Raw genomic sequence first — 22,732 nt, 5'->3', positions numbered from 1 at the left:
GAAAATCACAAGTCCCAGAAGGCTTGCAAGCAGGTTGGTGGACAGTTAAGCAGCCTACATAGTGCTGTGTGAATATGGCTGGAGGGCGGGGGGAGGGAGGGAGGGCGGGAGAGAGAGAGAAATATATGAATAAATATGTGCATTCATGGGCATCTGTATAACATCTGCACACACGTGCGGGCGCACACACACACACACACATACAGTATTTATTTGTTCCAAATTTTTTCCATAAAGACATTGGGGATCTATATTTTTAGTATCATACAGTGACCATAGACTGTACTTTCTAATGCTGAGGAGGGAAGGAGAGAAGAGAGGAAGGGATGGATGGATGATAGAGAGATTGATAGTTTATCATCAACTGGAAGCAGGCTTATGTAATTTATTACTTTATTTGTATTTTACAAAATTGCACTGTAATATATGAAACCGTGTATGTTATTAGTTATGCATTTTGCCTCACATCGAAGAATATACCCGAAGATCCAGTTGGAATACATTCAGTTACTATGTTCTCTGGCTCTAGCAATATTTTTCAGCTTTCAAAAAGTCCTATTTAGGGGGTGCGAACAAATATAAGATCTTTTCTCCAGCACCTGACTTGCCACTTTTTTAATGTCCTCATCCAGGTTTTCAGGAGAATCTAGAGATAATGGAAACAAAAGCAATTGATCCTTTAAAGACACATCTCAATGAGAAACAAGACAAGCTACTGAGCAGCTAGCAACAAGTGCATGCAGGTAATCCTCAACTTATGACCACAATTGAGCCCAAAATTTATGTTGCTAAAGTGAAAAATTCGTTAAGCGAGTTTTGCCCCATTTTTTTGACTTTCCTTGCCACATTTGTTAAGTGAATGGCTGCAGTTGTTAAATGAGTAACACGGATGTTAAGTGAATCTGGTTTCCCCATTAACTTTGCTTGTCAGGAGGTTGCAGAAGGGGATTCACATGACCTTGAGACACTGCATCATAAATGTGAATCATGGGGATGCTGCAATGATCCTAAGTGCGAAAAATGGTGATCATTCGTTTTCAGTGCCGTTGTAACTTCGACTGGTCACTAAGTGAACCTGTTGTAAGTCGAGGACTACCTGTATTCTTCATTATGTGGAAGAATGAAAAACCTGCTTTGCTCGAACTTAAGATATATTAACGGCATGTTTTAGAAAGGGCGGCAGTAGTACTATTTCAGCTTTAGCGGGTTTGCTTTAACAAGTATTTACTATTCTGTTGACACCTTAGAGGGGTGACAATTTTATTGATGTATTTGATCAATTTAGGTGAGCTACATACACGACTCTGGGAAGCTTGCAAGTTAAAAACACACAAACTCAAGCTGCCCCCCCCAAATCATAACAAAAAGCTTTAAAATATTGAAACAAGAATTGTTAAAAAAACATGATCTGTATCATAAATACAAAGTTACTTTTCCATTAACTCATAAGTGCAAACAGTTGCTATATAAGACAGTTGCTAAACAAAGAATACCCATATAACCTTTTAGCAGGCTCCACACAACTACTTGCCAACTCCCCAGGAGATGGTAATTATGGGCCCTTCTGGAAGGCCAACGTGACTTCAGGGGAGAAAACGTTTCAGCGAGGGGGTGCCATGGCAGAACAGCGTCTCCTCCTGAGTCCCATCAGTTGACATTCCTTAGTGGATGGGCCCAATAACTTGCCCCTGCTGCTAGACTTGATGGGATGGGTAGATGCAACTGGAGAAAGGCAGTCCCTCAAATAACCCAGCCCTAGGCCTTTAAGGGGTGATTATCAAACACCTTGAATTGAACCTGGAAGCATACTGCTAATCAACACAGCTTGGAGAGCAAAAGTGAAACATGCTCTGATGTAGGTGCCCACACCACTGCTTTTTGCACAAGCTGAACCTTCTGGTTGCTCTTCAAGGGCAGCCCCATATACAGAAGATTTCAGTAATCTATGCAGGAGCGATTGTAGAGCTTTCTGATGAAGAATTGGCTCAACTGGTACACAACCTGAAGTTGCTCAAAGGGTCTCCTAGGACAGCTAGCGTCTCATTGAGCAGGAGTTGTGAGTCCATAAGGATCCCCCAGATTGTGCCCAGGGTCAGTGCCACCCATCCAGAACCAAAGACAGTAAGTTCCCAAATACTGATGGTCCCAAAATCACAAATCACATAATTTTGTCAGGCCATGTCAGTAACTGGCCAACCTAGGTGCAGAAGCCGAGCAAGATCAGATCTGGCTAGTAATTGGATTGAAGATTTTCAAAGGGTATCAGATCAACAGGCCAAATCCAGAAGCCCCCCCAACCCAGTGATGGGATTCAAATAATTTAACAACCGGTTCTCTGCCCTAATTATTTCTTCCAACAACCAGTTCGCCAAACTGCTCAGAAACCGGTTCTCCCAAAGTGGTGCAAACTGGCTGAATCCCACCACTGCCCACCCCCCCCAAATAAAAAATCAGTAAAGACAATAATAAGCCATCTTCACAGCAATGGCAACAAAAATGTCATGTCCATGAAATCACCAGGAATAAAATTTTAGTTGAAGGATTTTTAAAGATACTTTGTTACAGCTGAAGTAGCAATACTGCATTCAATTGTACACTTACCTTTTTGTAATGATACCATTGTGTAATTATTCTCAAAACAAGCTTCAGTGCAGAAAATATTTGCAAGCAGCACCTAGAAATCAGTTATTAGCAGTTTGAATGCTGTTCCTAAGTGTACTTCAAGAATTTTAATATAATCATCAACTCCTGATATACATGGTTTGGACACAAAATCGGCTTATTGAACTCTCGCTACACCATATATCTGCTTAGCAATAGGAACTGACTTTCTCTCTCTTCCCCCTCCCTCTCAGCTTCACGTTGCTTGTTACCTCACGGATGACTAACTCCATGACTGAAGCTTGAAAGATTAATAGAAGAGTTTTTATATTAGTTGCCTGTACAATAATCAGAATCTAACAATAAATTCAAATCTTCTGAAGAAATTCTTTAATTTTTTACACTTTGTTCAATGTTTGGTTTTGTAATCTGACAATCAGTCTGAAACATTGGTTTTTGTCCTTTTTAAGACATACAGATTTCAGTACCTAAATTCTAGAGGAAGAATAATTATTTTGCTAATTCATTGTTACAAGCCTATTGTGGATCATACACCAGTGAAGGCAGGATAATCAAATATAACATGGTAAGCAGTAGTCATTTCTGTTCATCTCCAACATCTACTTGCAAACTTTGTACATGGGGTTCCATTTAGCTTTTTGTAATCATAAGAAAATTACCATGGATATGCCAAATTATTTCAAAATTATGCTAATGCACTGGAGAATCAAAGCAAGAATCTGCTCTTTTTTACAAAATCATTTTGTCACAAATGACAAGATAATTCTTTTTTTTTTTTAATGCTGCAACTGGACATAACTTTGTTCTCAACTTAAAAATAAAAATAATTTGAATTTCCTCCTTCTGCCTGTTTTATTATGTCATTCAAGTTTATCACATTAAGATGCAAAACAAACTCACCTCATGATCATGATTATTCAAACCAATGCACATAGATCGGGTAGCCCTGGATATGACTGCAGTCATTGCATATAAATTAATGACAACGTTTGCCACTTTTTTAAGAATCATCTGCTCATCCACAATAGTCTAGTATTAAAGAAAACAGTAATAAAGAATCACTAGCTATCATGAATTGTAATGCTTATAAACAAATATAGTAATCATCAAATTGCCATACTGATACATGGTTAGTGAAAAATGTCTAGGCAGATTATGGAAAACAACAACTGATTTGTGTATGTTCTAAGGAAGTGTTTTAGTGGAAGGAAACTTCAGACATGTAATTTGCCTAGATTAGTAGAATGTGACAAGAAAATACCGTGTTTCTCCAACAATACGGCCTCCACCAATAGGAAGGCCCAGCATGATTTCTAGGCATGAGGTGAAATTAAGCTCGCCCCCAAAATTTAGGCCTATTAAAACCATGCGTTTCTCCACCATTTCTCACATTGTTCGTTAAAACTACATGAGGTGAAGAGAAATGGGGGTGAAGGGCGGGGGGATGGGGAGAAAACTTGCCTTTAGGAGTGCCCTGCAAGTAGCCTAGGCTAGAATACCGATAACCTATAGAAGCTCCCCGAAGGCAGAGTCCCCAGCCGCTTCAGGGCGTGGCATGGCTGCCCGTGTCTCCTCGCCTTTAGGTAGTCTCTTTCGGGCGATGGAAGCTCCCCAAGTGCAGTCACCAGCCACTTTGATCGGTCGGTAGAAGAAGCCTCGTGGTGAGCGGAGTGTGTGTGTGCACTCGCCCCGAGGCCGCTTCTACCGGCCGATCGAAGTGGCTGGTGACTGCCCTTGGGGAGCTTCCATCGCTTGAAAGAGACTGCCTAATGGCGAGGGGACACGGGCAGCCACGCCTCACCCCGAAGCAGCTGGGGAGAACTCCGCCTTCGGGGAGCTTTCGTCGGCCAATAGAAGCAGCCTCGCGGCTAGGTACGTGCATATCGGCCACTCTAGGTGGGGGAGAAAATTAAGTCACCCCCGAAAAGACGGCCTAGCCGTTTTGGGGAGGTCAAAGAAAAAAACAAGGCCCAGCCTTATTTTGTGAGAAACACGGTGAGAAGACAAATAGGTAAGTCATGTTTACCTTGCCAAACCTCATTAGTAAATTTTCAACTGTGTTTCCAAACTCAAAGACGTTTTGCTCAAGTTTCTCAACACTTTCCTACAAAGAAAAAATCCAGACACTATATTTTCATCTCAAGTTGAGACATGGACATCAAGTGCATATTTACATGACCTAAGTGTATTATGCACACAATGTAGATGGCTATTCAAAATCAATATAGCAAGAAAAGAACTGATCTTTTGCTGGTTTGTTGATTTATTGATTTTAATACAAGCATGCTTTTTATTAAAAAGAGAGGGTAGGTGGTCAGATGGTCAGAAGGAGAAACATGTTAAATGTGTTAAGGAAGCCAAAGCAGAGTTAATGCTTTGACATGGTTTTTGCAATTAGATTATCTTTTAAATTTCAAAGTTTTTCTTTTTGATAGTTCTTTTCATTCTATTAGCAACCCAGAAAATATATTTGCTTTCTTAAATGCACGTAGGTTGAAGAACTCATGGGGATCAGTGAAAATGACCCCGCTTAGCCAGTAACTTTTATCAGCTTTACACCTGCAGCCAGTTAAAATACATATTTCAAATAATTGCTCCTTATTCCATAAAAGGGTCATTTAGCTCTTTTCATACATCAAGTTTCATGTCTTCATTATTAAACATAAATATGATACTGATACCAAGCAAGGAATGTGACATATGACTGAAGCATTATAAGGCAGTTTAGTAAAGGAGTGCAACTGTAATCTGGTTTGTATTTATAATAACTGATACAGGATTTGGTAACTACTAATAATTGCATAGATTTAACAATTTCTCAGTGAAAGAACGAGTATCTAAACTTACACAAAAATTCCAATGTAAACACCAAATTACTTTTATCTCATTTATATAATTTAAAATGTGAATAGCAGGGGTAAAAAGTTAATTATGTGAAAAAAGGTTTCATTGATAGCAGCAAGAATTAAGCATAGAAAAATTATCATGGGAAAAATACACTGAAGCTGAAAATTTGCTAAGTCAATTCAGTAAAAATAGCTAGACAAAAATATATCTTCTTAAATATATCTAAATATATCTTATGTGAACAGTTCCAGGTTCCCCAGGCAAGTTTTCCAAGATGCAGGAAAGCTACTGGCAGCCAATTTGATGGATGTACTTAACTGAATCAATCAAATATCAAGAGTGCCGTGCAAACCCAGCAGTCGGCCATTTCCAGATTAAGATACTAACTAAACTAACCCCAAATTACTCGTGTTTAATGGTAATGTGACTCCAGGTAGCCAGGCTCAAAAATCACAAGAATAATCACAACTATTATTATGTTTCCTAGATTGATTAATTCCCTCCCTCCCCACTAAAAATAACCCACTATCACCAGAAGCTGCAAGGGATCATTTATAAAAAAAAGCCAAAAGGACTATTCCCCCCCCCTCCCACTTTAAGTAGGAACAACAGCAGCTAGACTGCAAAGAAGGGCAGCGTCACCAACAAAGGACTACATGGGCCAACAGACAAAATGATTTTTTTCAATCTTAGCAAATTTAAGATGTGTGGGCTTCAATTCTAAAAGCATTCCCCAGCTATCATGCAGCTGGAGAATTTTGGAAATTGAGATCCTTACATCTTAAAATTGCCAAGGTTGGAAAATACTAGTCTAAACTATGTAAAACCAAACGTATTTTTGTTTTCTAAATAATAAATGGAAGAATTTGGTATTGCACTAAAAAGCCTGGAGGACTATAATAGGTATATCACTTACTTTGAGACTGGGATGAACTACTCCCCCTTGTCCAATTACTCCTATGCTCGGAGGCTTGCTGCCAAACAGCCTGCCTAAAACTAGATTCCACATCACTTTTACGTTTCTTTTCTTGAATTCTCTGCAGAAGAATAATTGTATTAATTTAAATGGGGTGCCCGCGCAATACAGTGCATAATTGTCCTTTGCTTTTTCTTCACCTAAATATTCATTTTATTCGATATTTGTTTTCCCCTGCTTTTCATTCCTCCAAACTGCTGGAGTTTCAGTTCACCGGGGAAGAGGGAGGGCAGGGAGCCCCCTAGTCAGCTCAGGAGCAGCAATGTGACTGCAAAGGGAAAAAGACTCCTACTTTTTTTGGGGGGGGGGGGATGGACGTAAAGACGTAAAGTGCATCTTAAACTTCTACAAAACCTAAAACAGCCCAAATGCAATGACTTAAAAGAGGTCAGATTGTCTTGGCTGCTGTCAAGTATCAGTTGTTTCTGAGCTGGGCTTTGTAGATGCCTGAATTTATTTTAATCCTACAAACTACCCACCAAATCGATTTGGCTGCCCATCTTACATACAGTCTGTTATTTTGGGTGGCTTACAGTAAGAAGAAAACATAAGTAAAACTCATCTGATCATATTTTGTGATCTGGCAGGCAAAGTCGATGGGGAAGCCAGATTCAGTTAACAACTGGCAGAAAACATAAAAACGGGGCAAAACTCATTTAACCACTGTCTTGCTTAGCAATGGAAATTTGGGGCTCAATTGTCTAATTCAAGGACTACCCATATAGGTAAAAATTCTGACATATCATAGCTACTGTGGCATCAGCAGAAACTCTGAATTCTCACCTGCAGAATCATTGTCATATAAGCTACCTTGAGTTTCCTTGATTACATATTCTTTCTACTGAATTGATGCCAATTCGCAGCATCAATAGTTAAATGGCCAATATTACAAACACCTTTTGTAGCTTTAGTCAAATTACAATAGGCTTAACTTTAAAAGGAGAATATTTGTAGCACAGGGTTGAAATAAGGGCTCCTTGGTGTTCTCTGAGCTTGGCTGTTGCAGATGTTTCCTTATCCAAACTAGGTAACACCATCTGATCTAGTAAGACTTACTTTAAAATTATCCTTCCAGAATAATACAAATGGAGCATTATTAAAATTATTCATTAATGAAAGAAAAAAAGCCTGAAGCATCCTTCAGTGCTGTTCCTACTGACCAATTTTCAATCTACGTCCAGCATTAATTCATTTAATACGATTATTTCAAAAAATTACATACTTTAATCTTTCAGTTAAGATTTTGCCTGCATACTCTATGCCGGTCAAAGCAATATACATCCTCAAAACCTCATTTGTTCCCTGAAACAGAAAAAGAAATATTTGAGCAATTTAAATTTGTATTAAAGTGATATTTCTGTCAACGGCTTGTAAAGATACATTAAAATCTTGTTCAAAGATTAAAAGTGCCTTACTGTTAATAAGACCATAGAACAGTTGTTACTATGTATTTTTTTCTGAAGGCATTCATATTTACCTCAAAAATCATAAGTATCCTACTATCCCGGAGATAGCGCTCATATGGATAGTCTTTTATATAGCCAAGGCCTCCAAGAATTTGCAGTGCTTCACTCACACAAACCCAAGCACCTTCTGAACTGAACACCTGCCCATAATCGTAGGGAAAAAATGTTATTCTTATATTAGTTTTTTTAAAACTTAGAAATATAAGAAGGACTTAGTTTAAGTTACTATTAAATTTGTCATGCTAGTGGGATAAAGATGGCAAACTATATTTGGAATTATGAAAAACAGCATGGGTTTTTTAGTGGGGATAGATTTAGTAATAATTGCTAAACCCTACAGAATATGAAGATGAGCTATTAATTTATAAGAACAATTTTCTCTCTCACAAGTGTTGTTCATAATAAAAATACACTCATTTTAGATTTATGAACTAAGCAAACACGATATGCTACTGAGTTATATGTGCCTATGGAATATATTGATTTTTAAAAAATATTTTTATTTTGCTTTCATCTGCTGAGTCGTGGTGGCACAGTAGTTAGAATGCAGTATTGCAGGTTAACTTTGCCCACTGCCAAGTGTTTGATCCTGACCAACTCAGAGTTGACTCAGCCTTCCAAAGTCAGACCCAGGCTATTGGGAACAATATGCTGACTCTGTCACTTAAGCACTATGAAGCGGTATATGAGCCTAAGTGCTATTGCTATTTAAGATATTTATACTGCTAGAAATTCTAGAATTCTCCAAATCTGATATAACCATCTTTTAGTGCCATTTGAAAAGCAATATTCTGAGAACCAGGGTCAGTTCTCAACATTCTTGTAGAATGAACGTTCTCTACATACCATTCACATATACCAGAACATGAATAAAGCCAAACTAGTGGACACATAAAGATATTCAAAGTCCTCCCCAACTGAATTTGAGTGAGTTTACATTAATTTGTGAAATACATTTCATTGATAATTTCTACAATCCTACCTGCATTTGGAAATCTTTCTAAAATAGATGACTCACTGGGGTTTATGGTCAACTTGTGAAGTAGGCAAATCTTAGTTCCTGACTATTCTATTGTTTCCATTTCAGTTAGATGTACAAAGTCTTATAGATGAGCAGTCACCAAAAGAGAACTGAATTACAAGGGCTATCATTTAAGCAGCCAAACAAAAGTATTTAACTGGAATAGTGGTAAACAATGAAAGGGTGAAAATATATCACAGATTTCTTGTATTTGAACATTAGGAGAAATACTTCTAGCCTTACCCCAGTATCTCAATAAAGCTTACTTTAACAATGGCAGCTTCAACCGAGCAGTCTGGGATTCCTGGCCTGTCCATCATTCCTGCAGTGAGATAGGCCATGCTTTCCATTACATAAGCTTGCCTAGCCATAAGGGCAAATTTCTCCTGAAAGATTCATTTTAAAAATATCCATTATATTTAAATATTCTGCATAAATTAAAAATAACATTAGAATTTCTTCTCAGTTTCAAGAAATCATGATTTAATACAATATTCTTATAAACTTGAAATAATTCATTTTATTTACAATATTACCAATAAAGTCATATGTTTTAAACCAGTACAGTCACAATTTAATATTGCTCAAAGCAGGTTAAATTTCCTTAGCATTTCTCAAATAAATTAAACAATTTCTTATTCACCTGAATTAATCCAAATTCACTCAGCTTCTTATTGAATTGTTTTCTTGTGCAAGCATACTCTGCAGTCATTTCTTGAAAAAGTGAGAAAAGGAGGCAATTGAATAAGCCTAAGTATTAGTACTGAGTTTGAAAAGCAACATATGGTTTAAATGTGTCAATAAAAACAATTTAGAATTAAGGTAGCAAATGAAACTGACTCATGGACAATACTAACACTGAAATCCCAACGTAACTTTTGCATCAGTTTGTGGCACCATCAGTGCAGTGTCAATTGTTTTTATATTTACACATTTATATTGAGATCACTGATAGTAGTTGCATAATTTCACTGATGTGAAATATGATTACCATATTTCAAAATATTGTCTTAATGACTTCATGTAAACTTTATTTCAAATACAAAAAAGAACGGTATGAACTTCAGGATATTTAAAGCCAAAGGTCATTTTAAACATTCATATTTATCTCAGTTAAAAGGTTTTCAATGGCTTGCACATGTTTTCCTTCCAAACAGTTGTATGACATAAGTAAACAAAGAACACTCTTTTTGAGCCCAGGACACATATAATTTGTTTTTAAATATAATGTGTGCTCTGTTACAAAAACACCTGCCTAATCATCATAGGCAAATAATTTCCAGAATATTGATTAAAAAGCAGGTAATTGTTCCAAATCCCTAAATGGTAGGTATTTAGGAGTCACTGTAGCACAACGCAAACTTGTTTCCTCCACCAAGCTTTGTGTTTTTTATTAAAAATTACACGTACAAACAGTATGTATCAGGACATTTTGAGAAACTTTAGACAGTGTCTCTAAATCACAAACTTCCTTAGAATATCACCTCAACGCCACAGGGTCTACATAGCCTACAAAAATATCACAAACTTCTCAACATTATAACTTGCTGCACTAACGTATAAAAATTTGACTGAGATCAAAATAAAGATCATGTAGGATGTAATTCCTAAATAAAATACTATGTCAAAGAGATTCAGTAACCCAAACTAATATAAATATATATCTTTGTACAAAAGGTTCTAAGGCAAGAACTTGGCAATCCAGAAGTTTAGCCTTACCAATCAGTTTCTTAAGCATTCCGGCAGAAGCACTGCCCATGCTAAATCTTCCACTGTTTAGAATATTCATAGCAACCTGAAATACAGATAGGTAAGAAAAATGCATATATGGTTTTTCTCTCATAGTTCACTTTTATTCAAAACCAAGACTCAGTGTTATTCATTTAGCTGGAATTTTGAAGAATTGATCATGCGATCAAGGGCAATTTGAAATTTATTCTCTAAATGTCACAATGAAGCATATGGCATTATCTCTACATCTTACCTTAAACCCTCCTCCAACTTCTCCAATAACATTGTCTATAGGAATTTTTGTATTTTCAAAGTGAACTTCACAAGCTGTAAGATTAAAAAATATTCAACATTTTGCAATATCCTTGAACAAAGAAAACACAATTAAAAATCAAGAAGATTTCAAGACTGGGAGTGAGGCCCAAGACTAATTATGGAGCTCACCTTTCTAATTTCCAACTCTTCCCATTCCCCAATTTAGACATAGCCTGTGGTTGTTGCCAGCAGGACTATGTTATATTTGAAAATTCCAATTGGATGCGGGTTTTCAATGAGGTGAATACCAGATATAAAAAGACTGAGATAATGACAAGAGGTATAATTCGATGACTCCAGATGCTGTGTACTGTGTTCAGGGCTAATTCCTTTATCAAAATGTGCTATTTAAAGAACTAGAATGTAATATTTTGGATTACATTACATATGAATTAACACAGATGCTATGAAAAAAGATGACCCCTGTTCTAGACTCTTATATAATAATAAACTAATATAAAGTGTGCTAAGAGCTGGTATGAAATTTTACATTAAATTTTTACATAAACATTATTTGTGTGGAATAATTGGTACAAAAAAGGCCATTTCCTACCACATGCTTACTCTAGGTAGTAGGTAGTAGGTACAAGTCGTAAATTACATTGAGTTTCTGATATAATATTGTTTTCAGCAGGACAAAGATCACAAAAGGACATAAAAATGTGGCATATGAAACCCCACCATCTACCTACCACTAACTTCAGTAATGAAGGGTGCAGTTTACAGAAGAGGTCAATGCAGTGGGGTTTTACTTGGAAAATCAGAAACTATTCTAAATGCAGATATGAAGTAAAAAATGGTGAATGTGATCGTGGAACTAAAAATTTTCAGAAAATGCATATAAATACTTTTTTGCCAATTAAAAAAAATCTGTCCCACGCATTTTAGAAAAAGTTGTTGACAAAAACACTGGAATTGCTTTTAAGGTTTAGTAAACAATTTGCACTTGTAAATTCCACAATAATGTGAATATACTTCTTACTGTTAGATCCACGTATCCCCAGTTTATCCTCTGCTTTTCCACTAGTGATTCCACCAAAAGCTCTTTCTACAATAAAAGCAGTAATTTTGTCTTTGAATACACCATCTTTATCAACAACCTCAGTTCTTGCAAACACAGTAAAGATATCTGCAATACCACCATTGGATATCCATATCTGCAATTGAAAGAAAAGAACGTATTTTATGTTCCATTCAGAAGAAACATGAAAATTACTTCAGTAAATATGTATGAACTGATAGGCAGATGTTGTATCTTTAGTACTCATCCATAGCATGTTTTCTGAAATAATCACCTACGGGTGAATACAGATCTGACAAGCTGGATTTCACACTGGGAAATAAATCCTTTTAAAACACTAAATGGCTAGAAAGTTCATACAAAAGAAAAGCACCTTTGGGTATACTTGTTTTCTTATTAGGTTATTTTAGTGTTTGTGCAGCTCACTCTTTTTGTAAAAAGGCCGATCTCACCCATCCAGCTTTCGCTTTATAAATGTAAATCGCATTGGTTAAATTGACATTGACAAAGTAGCCCATTCTGTACCTTTGAACCATTTAATAGGTAATGCTTTCCATCTTCACTCAAAGTGCCTCTGGTCTGAATGGATGCGGCATCACTACCACTGTAATACAGGTAAATCAGGAAAATGGGATTTGGTAGCTGAATTGAACTACTGAACTCAAAATCCTTTCTCTCTTAGGAGAAATCTAAATCTGAAAAGGCTAGGTATTATGCTTCCAAACGTTTAAAATAATTCCTTAAAATGGTTCTTAAATTGCTCCTTGGAGTAACAACAAATGGGAACCTAGTGTCTGCTTAAAGCAGTGTACACCCAACAGAAAGACAGGCAAACCAATCTGGTATAGAAAGATGGCCACTGTCAGATACTCTCACGCAGCGTAAGTGGCAACAGCTTCTCCACCTTGCTTGAAGTTTCCACCCACAGAAGAATACTAGCCAGCTTTGCTCCCTGGAATTTGTGTCAGGACTTCATAACCCACATGAGGGGGTTTCTCAGAATGGGACAGGGTGCCTTGCAGTCACTGCAACTTCACTATGTCTTGCTCTGAGTGAGGGCTTGTAATTTGGGCTTGTAATGCCTTTGTGACTGTCCTGGCCATTTGCAAACAAAAAACAAAAAAACAGCTTACAAACTCTGGATCATCTATCACAGAGGTCTCCAAACTTGGCAACTTTAAGACTTGTGGACTTCAATTCCCAGAATTCTCCAGCCAGCATAGCATAACTGGCTGAAGAATTCTGGGAGTTGAAATCTATAAGTCTTAAAGTTGCCAAGTTTGGGGACCTCTGATCTATCAGCTAGCTGTGGAGAAACTGACACAGGGAAGAGACCATTAGCTCCTCTTGAGTAGAAGCAAAGCAGCAACATTTCTCCTGTCTCCCTTTCAGCCTCTTACTTTTATCATTCAATAGCAGGGAGCTTCCATTTTGCCTCACCCTCACGGTTCAAGCAGAGTCTGCTTCCCAAACTTGTCTATTCTCCCCCCCCCCTTTCAAACTAAGTATAAGTCAGCCTTCCCATTTTAAAGGCATAATAATTGTGTGCATGCCTTCTGGCTTCTCTCTCAAATGCTTGTAATATTGGAGCAATTCCAGTAAGAAAAATGTAATTACATATGCAGACATGGTTCATTCAGATTCAAAGAACAGATTAAAAACACAGGAAGAATTACAGGTAGTTCTCCACTTCCACTGTGACGGTTTAAGGTTACAACGGCACTGAAAAAAGTGACTTACTGTATTTCCCTGAAAATAAGTTTCCCCAGTCTTATTTTCTTTTAGGCCCTGAAATAAGTACTAGGGCTCATTTTCGGGAAGTGTCTTATTTTATTTTGGTGCCACTGCCCAAGGTGGAAGGTGGGGGTGGAGCTGTCCAACGCGCATACTGGCTTACCTCAGGGCCTAGGTGGCTGCACACCCTGACAACTGCTTCACAGAGACAGCACCAGCAGGCAATTTAAGCAAGAGCCCACATGGCGCCAGCCCACCGCTTCTGGTGCCAGCACGGCAGGACACCAGCCAGGCCATCCACGCCCCGACAACTGCCTTGCCTCACAGCGGCGGCTCACTTCCTGCCACACTGGCACGTCGCTCAGCCTTCAGCACTGCACCAGTCCCAGAAAAGTGGGCCGCTGCGGCCAGTTCTTGATTGCAACTCTTTCTCACCAGGGTTCAATTTCATGTGTAAATAAATGAAGTCTTTTAATGAGTTTATTAAAAAAAATGCTACCTTCCTGGTTCGGTGAGGCAAAATGCTGCAATGTGCTCCCCAGAGGCCAGTTTAGGTAGATACTTTTTCTTCTGTTCCTCAGTACCTGCAATCAGGAGCCCCTGCCAATAGCAAACAAACCAACCAGTTAGACAGGGAAGCATTTTTGAATTATAGGTATTGAGATCATAGGAATGAACTATTCCCAAGAGCCCTGTCATTCCAGGAAGTGATATTTCGAGTGTCATGGTTTCATGCATAGCAAGTTTTCCTAAACTAGCACACCTGTTTCCAGAAATCATGAAATGAAAGGGGCATTGACGTGAGGACCGTTTTAGTCAGGTAATGAAAGCAACTGTATGAAGAGCTAACATAAATTCTTCAGAAAACTTTTGAGAAGTTTTAAGTACGTACTAAAATTCAAAACTTCTCAAAAGTTAAATGAAGCTAAAAGCTAAATTGAATTATGTCCATGCTGCTTTTGTTTTGGCCTAGTAATTATTTACACAAATTCTTCTCAATGTTTTTAAAAATGGAATATATATGCGTCTGTCTGTCTTTGTCTCTCTCTGTGTGTATAGTGTATGTAATATATATGTATATTACCTTTTATCTTCTCCAGATTTGAAACATTGACTCTTACAACATTAGATAAACAAAAATCAATACATTAATAAAGGAAAAAACTACCTTTAGCCCTATAGCCTGATGAGCTGCCAAAGTTACGGCAATGGCTCCATCTTGAGAAGTTATTTCTCCTAGACGGGCATACATGGTATTTGAAAGACCAAGGCCACCTGAAAAAAATGTGGTCAAACAAAAAAAATTTGTCTACAACACAAAAATTAAATAAAATTGCTTTGTGATTTTTAAAAATCTTTTAAATCAATTGAGATATTTTTTCTTATAAAATACCCTGTGTTTATAAAAGTAAAGAAAAAAAGCATTGATCCTGTTTGGGATTGCCTTCTATACAGTGTTTCAGTTGCAGGTATGCCTTTGGTGTCTGCACCTGTCTGCAGCTCTTTAAATCTTTTCTTGAGATTAGTTGGAATGCTGACAATTGACAGGAAAAATATATATCATACATACTTGTGAATAAGCAAACATTTTAGTTACAACCCTTCCCTACCACATATACACACACAATTGTGCTTGGCTTATCTCCAGATAGGCTAACTCATACGAGTGTATACTGCAATATTCTTTTAAAGTACCCTTCTGTCTGTATTTCTGTCTGTCTCTGTCTCATGAATAATCTATTGATTACCTACAAGTAAGCCAATTGTAGAAATTTTAAAAAATTGGGTTGTCCACAGGTGGCATATTTTTATGGTATTTTTGTTAAAAATTTGAAGATCGGTTTATCCATAGGTGGCCTTATATGCAAGTATATATGGTACTTATTTGAAAAATTTGCAGAAAAGTTCTAGTCTTCAAACAAACCCCAAAGCACTGTTCTGCAACTGTATCTTACACAAAGCTCAATCTTATTTCTTAAGCACCTAAACAGAAATATAGCCAACTTTCTGTCAAGACTTGTTTTCCATAAAATATTATTTTAAATCTGTTTTCATTTTGTTTCACCAATATACAACAATTCTACATAGGTTTTTGTTTTTCACACATCTGCCATGAAGACTCCAGAGCTTTATTCTATAATCGTGCTTTCATTACCAGCTATGAAATAGGATTACTGTATCCATCAATCATTCGTAAGTCTGTCTAGGCAAGAGACGGAAGGATGTGGAACATCTTATGATTGCCTATGCTAATTTATGTAAAAATGTATTAAGCGGTTTCCTGAAAGAATCATGCTCTTTTGAACAATGCTATTAGTAATAATAACTATAAGTGAAAATTTCAACTTTGCTAGTCCCAAACTACTACAGAGAAACATCACTACTATATCAACTCAAACACAGATAGAAATTTTAAATCTAAAAGGAAACAAGATGAGTTTCAATTCCCAAGTCTTGGAAGTAAATAATTAAAAATTCATACAGGAGGAAACTAAAATTAAAAAAATAAAAACTATGCAAATATGTGTAAGTAAATGTGTAAATGATCAATGTATTTATTGCTTCAAAAGAGGGAAAAAACATTCATTTTCACTCACCATATTCCTCTGGTATCTGTATGCCAAAAAGGCCCAGGCTCTTCAGCCCATTAAGAGTTTCTTGTGGAATTTTAGCATCTTGATCAATTTTCTTAGAATCCACTAATGAACATGAGAAAACTATAGTAACTGATCGATAATTAGATAACTCAACATTTAAGATTATTTTAGCAAACACTCACAACAGAAGTAACCTTGTTTATTCTATTCTAGTGACTTATACTTATTTACTTATGAAGTTAGCAAAGGATTTATGTCAGGCCTGGATATTATATGGCCCCTGGGCCACAGCTGTCCCTTTGGCTATCTCTGTTTGGATCACATGAGGTTAATTGGAAATTAGAAATCAAATGTAAATAAGATGTAATATGTATTCTTAGAGGTAGCAGATAACAAAAGCCACATACTTTACTACTTTTTATAAAGTGATAACAACACTGAGCAGAATTAAACTCAGCTTATTGGTTTGGCTCTCCACCATAGTCCCAGTTTCTTACATGGGTCTTTGGGAAAATTAATTGCCCACCCCTGAATTATGTGAATATTCTTTCTTTTGTTTTAGCGTTATTTCTCCAGCTGTTCACAACCATTCTGGCTTCCAGAACATAAAAGACATAAAGGAACTTTTTTCTTAGGTAGAAATAAACCTCAAAAATAAAAAAAAATAAGTCCCAAAATGTCATCAGCAAACATTTGAAATAATTTTTATACCCCTAGAGAATAAAGGAGGAAAAAAAGATAACTTTTTGAAAAAGCAGAAATGCAGATTCCAGCATAACATTAGTAAAACTTAGTATGATTCTTACTATTTTTTCACTTTTTGCTTAAAAATACAGACAAGCAACCTTGAACATTGCCTTGTTAGTATTATATTTTAATTTTATTTTTGGCATGAAGAAAAAGATTTTAAAAAGTCCTGAGGAGGGTAAGTGTACCTTCTTCCTGGAAGAATTTTTCCACTGGTGCTACCAAGTCATTGATTTCTTGCAATTCTTCATTACTAATTTCAGGATAAGGAAAAACTTCCTTCTGAAATGACAGATTTTAATGATTTTTTTTTAAAAAAAGTTGTTTATGGTATTCAAAGAAATGGGCAAGTGATTGAGTTCGGTTTTCTGCAAGTCAGCTGATGGCACGGGATTCTATGGCATATTCCTCACGGCAGCCCTAAGCTTCTTTAGCCCCATGTGGGGTCAGATTTAAAGTATATCAGGTTAAAGAAATGTTGACTGTACTCTGAACCCTTACTTTGGCACAGCAATGAAGCAGAAGTCTGCCTCTGTGGGCATGGTAAAGAAAGGTTAGGTGTGAAATATCTTCTTTTGTGCCAGCTTTTGTGCAGAAAATCAATTTGTTGGAGAAGGCTTGGGCAAATGTGAATGGCTCAACTTGTGTAAATGGGTGCCTAAGATGGAAGTTTCAGCCTTTCAAACTGGTCAAGTGACAGGTTGTTGGTGCAGAGGTGCTCAACTCTGGTAACTCCTCACACAGGTTTATTAGTCTCCTGACACAACAGAAGACCAACCTGCCAGTCAACTGGCTTTCTGTAAGACTGAATAACCCCTATTCCCAAATAGCCCACTTGACAGTTTGATGGGAGAGGAAGCTGGATTAAAGCTCCCAGGAGTGCTGCAGTCTACCACGCAAAAGCTGGCCTATCTTTGGATAGAGATATACCCGTATTACAAAAGATTTGTACACAGTTTTACTATTCTATAGTTTTACTATTCTGCTTGGGCTAGAAGGAGAAACTAGCAGAACTCCTGTTAATTTCACCTCAGCTCCCAGATATCCAAAACTAGATAAGTGTCAGAAAGACTTTGCCAGTGATTATAATGCCAGGAAATATCCTATCAAGGTTAGGAAATGGCATTGCTTCTCTATCATGGAAATGAAACATGCAGATGAACCCTATGCCTCTGAAAGATTTTATTTACCGGATCTATACAGACGATTAATAATTTGGGTGATAACTCAGAACCCCATAATATAGTTACTATATTATGTTTAAATGCCACCCCATTCCTCACAACCAGCACCAATTTCTGGAGATGGAATTCAAGGAATGGTAAAACCATGGAAAATCGGGAGCACCCACACAGAAAATTCTCCACACAATGATTCTACTGTCAGTATGAAAAGTTTCTGAAAGTTTCAAAAGAATTAACAAATATATACATTCAATATTCTTTTCCCAGTGAGGGTCATCCAATAGAGTGACCAAGATTGTTTTAGTGCCAAATCTAGGACAAAAGCCTTATTGAAACAAACCTTGAAAGCTACAAGCAAGATGGAACAGAACTGATCTATTCTTTCCTTCAGAGGGTATAGTCCTCAGTTATAACTACTGAGATCCGAATACAGTGATGATTCAAGCTGGCCACCCTTTCCTTACTAATGCGATAAGATATGAAACAGAAAGACTGAGCAATATTTAAAAGTACTTTGTAGATCTTTGCCTCAAGAAGTGATTTTGTCTGAGCTCAAAAATTAAGCAGAATCAGCTTTGCTTAGTATCTGAATAAAAGATTGCAGGGGAACACCAGGATTTAATACCATATTAGACTAGGAAGGCAAAACATTGAAGGAAACATTGGCAAACGTTTTGTACCATTCCAAGAAAATATGCTTAGAGTTTACCAAGTTCACTAAGCTTATATTTAGATTTTGGTATAGAAATATCCTTCCAGAAATATGTAATTGTCTTTTTTTTATAACAATTCAAACACCATATTTCTAAAGTTCTTCAAAAATTGAGAGCACCAATTTTTAGAAAATAGTTTGACAATACATTAATGTTTTGACCCTTAATTTCCTCCAGGAGCCCAGTTCTCTACAGTAGTAATAGCTAACACATAAAAATGTTACCAACAAAGGATAATATTTGTAGCCAAATATAAAATTACAAAGCCAACTAAAGTCCTTCAAAACATCCTAAGTAAACTAAAAGACCCAGCAGCCCCAGGAGAAAAAACAGGAGTCATTTACACCTATAGTGTAATGGCTGCAACAGCCACTACTTAGAACAAACAAGCAGAAGACTGGCAGGACGCATCCAGGAACACTAACTTAGCAGACAGATGACACAATGAAAACTTTTTAATTTAATTACATATGAACTGATTTAACCATAGTTTCAATTGGGAAACTGTGACTATCCTAGACTAAGCCAAGTCCAAAAATGCTAGGGAATTTTTAGAAGCCTACCACTGACAAAATTGACCATCAACAGACACATAGACATAAAGAACTATATGCTATGCAACTGACAGCAAACCCTACTCCCTATTAGCACTGATGATATTACCTAGTTTGAGCAATGAAATAAAATGTCTGCAAGAAAATAATCAAGCTCAGAGAGCACCAAAACCCTGTCATAAGAAAGTGAACTTGTGCACTAGGATTCCTTCAGATTTATTCATGTCATTCATAAAAAGTAGGACAATTAAATTTTTTTAAACATTCATTGAAGGGGTACACAACTCTGGGGAGTTTACACCCTAAAAACAGGAGTAAACATAGGGGTCCTTGATATCCTTTTATCTGGAAAATACAAATTGAAATGTTCTTATCCAACAGGTAGAATATTTTCTTAGGGATTGGCTACTGAATGTAAAAGGATGTTGGAGTAGCAGGTCTGAGAATATTGCTAAAGCCTGGGTGTCCAGATTTCATAATAAACGCTGCTGCTCTGTGGCAAAATTGACACTTGCTCCATAATCTACAGCCCATTATTTTATCAATTCACTTCCATCTTCCAAACTAGAATATAAGTCCATACTTTATCACCAAACGAATGGCAAACGTGCACTGATGTATTCAGCAAAAAATATACACACAGTGAAAGATATGAGTTCAGGTTCATATAACTGAACTGTCAATTGTGTAAACCTAGACTATTCACAGACCTCCCATTATCAAAATATAATCTGGACTTTTGTATCATTTTTTTTGACCAAATATTGACCAAATAATATCTGTTATTATTTTTTTTGACCAACTTTCCAGCAATTTTACATTACCATTAGCTCATAACTGTAATAAGATTGCTTGGACTGTAAACAATTGTTTCCAATTTGTATAAAAACTCTGAATCTATGAGAGCTATGGAAAGCCTTGCATAGAGCTTGGGAGGTCTTTAGTTTGATTGATTCCCAACCTTTGGTGGACCAGTGGGCGGGGGGGGGGGAAAGAGAATGGTTCCATGTGAGTGGTGGCTAGTGCATGTGCACGCGTGTAGTTTCATTTGTGCAAGGGGCATCTGTGTGCACCTTCTGCTCATATAGTTTCACACACGTCCACCAACTGCTTGTACAAGTGGAGCTACACGCATGCACGCTCATCACCGCTACTGTGGCCTAGTTCTAATAAAAAACCTCCCTTCCCAAATGTAGTTTCAGCTTATTCATTTCAAGCTTCTACCATCTCCAACATCTACAAGTTGGTTTCCTCATTGATTTTGCTTGCCAGAAGGTTGCAAAAGCTGATTGCAAGATCCCACTGCAACCGTTGTAAGTGTAAACCACATGACCATGGAGATGCTTTAACCATCATAAATGTGAGACAGCTGTCAAGCAGCCGAATGTAAGCCACTTGACCATGGGATGCCGCAATGGTCATAAGTGTGAAAAATGGTCATAAGTTACTTTTTTTCAGTGCTGTTGTTAACTTTGAATAGTTACGAAGTGAACTGTTGTAAATCGAGGACTACCCGTACCTGGCTACAGCCTAAAAGGTAGACAGTTTGAGATCTGAACTGAGATGAAACACAAAAGGCTTTTTTTTTTCTAACTTGAGAATCCCAAAGGTGTTTTTTTCAAGAGGCAACTGGACTTTCTGTTTTTTCTTTGAAGAAGTTTCACTTCTCATCCAAGAAGCTTCCCCACCATCCAGTCAGAGCTGAAGAAGCTTCTTGGATGATAATAGAAAATCAGAATTGGAAGGGACCTTGTAGGTCATCGAGACCCTACACCATTTCTGACAAATGGCAATCCAATCTCTTCTTGAAAGTCTCAAGTGATGGCGCTCCCACAACTTCCGAGGGCAAGCTGTTCCATTGCTTGATTGTTCTCAGTGTCAGAAAGTTTCTCCTTATTTCCAAGTTAAATCTCTCCTTGTTCAGTTTCCATCCATTATTCCTTGTCTGTGCTTTAGAAAATAGATTGACGCCTTCCTCTCTGTGGCAGCCCCTCAAATATTGAAAGACTATGAGAAGCGAAACGTCTTCAGAGAAACCAGGAAGTCCAGATGCCTCTTGAAAAAGCACCTTAGGGACAACCATGTCCTGGATGACCGAGAATCTCCATAGACATCTAGCTTGAGAACCACCACCCGCAGTGAAAAAGCAGATCCCTGCTTCGCCGAAGGATTCCTGAGATGCTGGAAACCTGGGTCTTCCCTTGATTCCCAAGGTCCCCCAGCCCAGGGAAACCGCGAAGCTTTCGGCGGCCTCACCTCTTGGAAGTTCCCCATGAAAAGCTCCTTAACAAAAGCGGGCCGAGGGCAGCCGGTGCGAAACAGCCTGGCCCCGGGTGGGAGCGCCGTTCGCGCCGCTCGCAAAAGCAAAGCGAGCCCACTCATGTCTCCCGGCAATTGCTTCCTTCTCTTCGCCCCGGCGCCGAGGAAACGGCCGGCGCACGTTAATGACGCAATGTCGAAGCGCCCGTTCCAAGGCAGCCCACGTTGCCGCAGCAGCACCTGGCGTCTAGCGCTGATGTGCGAAAGGTACCTGAACCTGTTTGGAAGGGAACCAGGGCAGATTCGGGCTTTGCGTGGAAAAAGAAACCTGGATTGGTTTTGACTTTTGCTGCAAAACCTTCTGCAGGCATCTCGGCGTCCTCTCGTTTTAGCTGTTAAGAGTCGTAGAACAGCTGTCTGTGGCATATTAGCAAGAGCACTTAGACTTGTATGCCACTTCACGGCGCTTTACAGCCACTCTCGAAGGCTAAGCGGTTTACAGAGTCAGCCCCCCCACCCCCAACATCTGTTTCAACCTGTCTCGAAGCATTTTGAATGTTGATCCCTCCCGGAACTGGGGATCGTGATGTTCTGTATTTACTTTTGCACTAACGCCGACGCTTTTCTCGCGCCATTTGGTTTTACGTTTTCAGTGGCTCGTTTTGTGCTACTTTATTTCCCTTTTTATTTATGTGTTCTATATCCTAATAGTAGATTTAAAACAACAACAAAGGAGCAGCCTAGGTGATTTTGCTTTTTTTCTAGAAAGAAAAGGAGAGAAAGAAAAAGGAAAGAAAGAAAAGAAAGAAAGACAGACTTACAGTAAAAAGAGGTCTGCTTTGGACTTTTATTATTTGTTGAATCCTAAGTTTGTGTTTTTAGGAATGATTTCTGTCTAGTTGCTTGACTCCACTATAACTCCAGGCTCTTTATAGTTTTTTTAAA

The 22,732-nt window shown here is 37.8% G+C and overlaps 2 protein-coding genes across 2 annotated transcripts in view; one reads left to right on the top strand and one right to left on the bottom strand.

Moving 5' to 3' along the window:
* The window catches only part of CFAP92 (cilia and flagella associated protein 92 (putative)), a 62,173-nt gene extending 58,763 nt beyond the window's left edge, over positions 1-3,410 (top strand). Inside the window, exons 21-22 of the mRNA XM_087923912.1 lie at positions 633-743; positions 2,856-3,410. Coding sequence (XP_087780038.1) covers positions 633-727 — 95 coding nt within the window. The 3' untranslated portion in view covers positions 728-743; positions 2,856-3,410. The remainder of the gene's footprint in view (positions 1-632; positions 744-2,855) is intronic.
* Positions 377-21,980, bottom strand: ACAD9 (acyl-CoA dehydrogenase family member 9). The gene is made up of 18 exons (XM_026724117.2): positions 21,785-21,980; positions 17,266-17,359; positions 16,331-16,432; positions 14,902-15,008; positions 14,233-14,333; positions 12,525-12,603; positions 11,961-12,135; positions 10,917-10,990; positions 10,652-10,727; positions 9,576-9,646; positions 9,199-9,318; positions 7,923-8,051; positions 7,668-7,747; positions 6,386-6,506; positions 4,649-4,726; positions 3,523-3,651; positions 2,602-2,674; positions 377-646 (listed from the first exon to the last, which is right to left on the bottom strand). The coding sequence occupies exons 1-18, from the start codon at positions 21,908-21,910 to the stop codon at positions 546-548; spliced, it is 1,836 nt and encodes a 611-aa protein (XP_026579902.1). The 5' UTR covers positions 21,911-21,980; the 3' UTR covers positions 377-545.
* Between the last annotated feature and the right edge of the window lie 752 nt (positions 21,981-22,732).

This window comes from Pseudonaja textilis, chromosome 2 (assembly GCF_049901715.1).
Source record: "Pseudonaja textilis isolate UNSWEBS1 chromosome 2, rPseTex1.2, whole genome shotgun sequence".
Taxonomy (NCBI): Eukaryota; Metazoa; Chordata; class Lepidosauria; order Squamata; family Elapidae; genus Pseudonaja; species Pseudonaja textilis.
Note: the sequence above shows the minus strand (reverse complement) of the source record. Positions and strands in the feature narration are given on the sequence as shown.

Excerpts from the sequence above, each read along its gene's own strand:
- ACAD9 (XM_026724117.2), bottom strand. The coding sequence starts at position 21,910 with ATGAGTGGGCTCGCTTTGCTTTTGCGAGCGGCGCGAACGGCGCTCCCA. Across the intron at positions 12,604-14,232 it reads TGCCTCACCGAACCAGGAAG|TGGTAGTGATGCCGCATCCA; the intron begins GTAGCATTTTTT and ends CCTGTATTACAG. Across the intron at positions 8,052-9,198 it reads TTGAAGCTGCCATTGTTAAA|GTGTTCAGTTCAGAAGGTGC; the intron begins GTAAGCTTTATT and ends GATTATGGGCAG.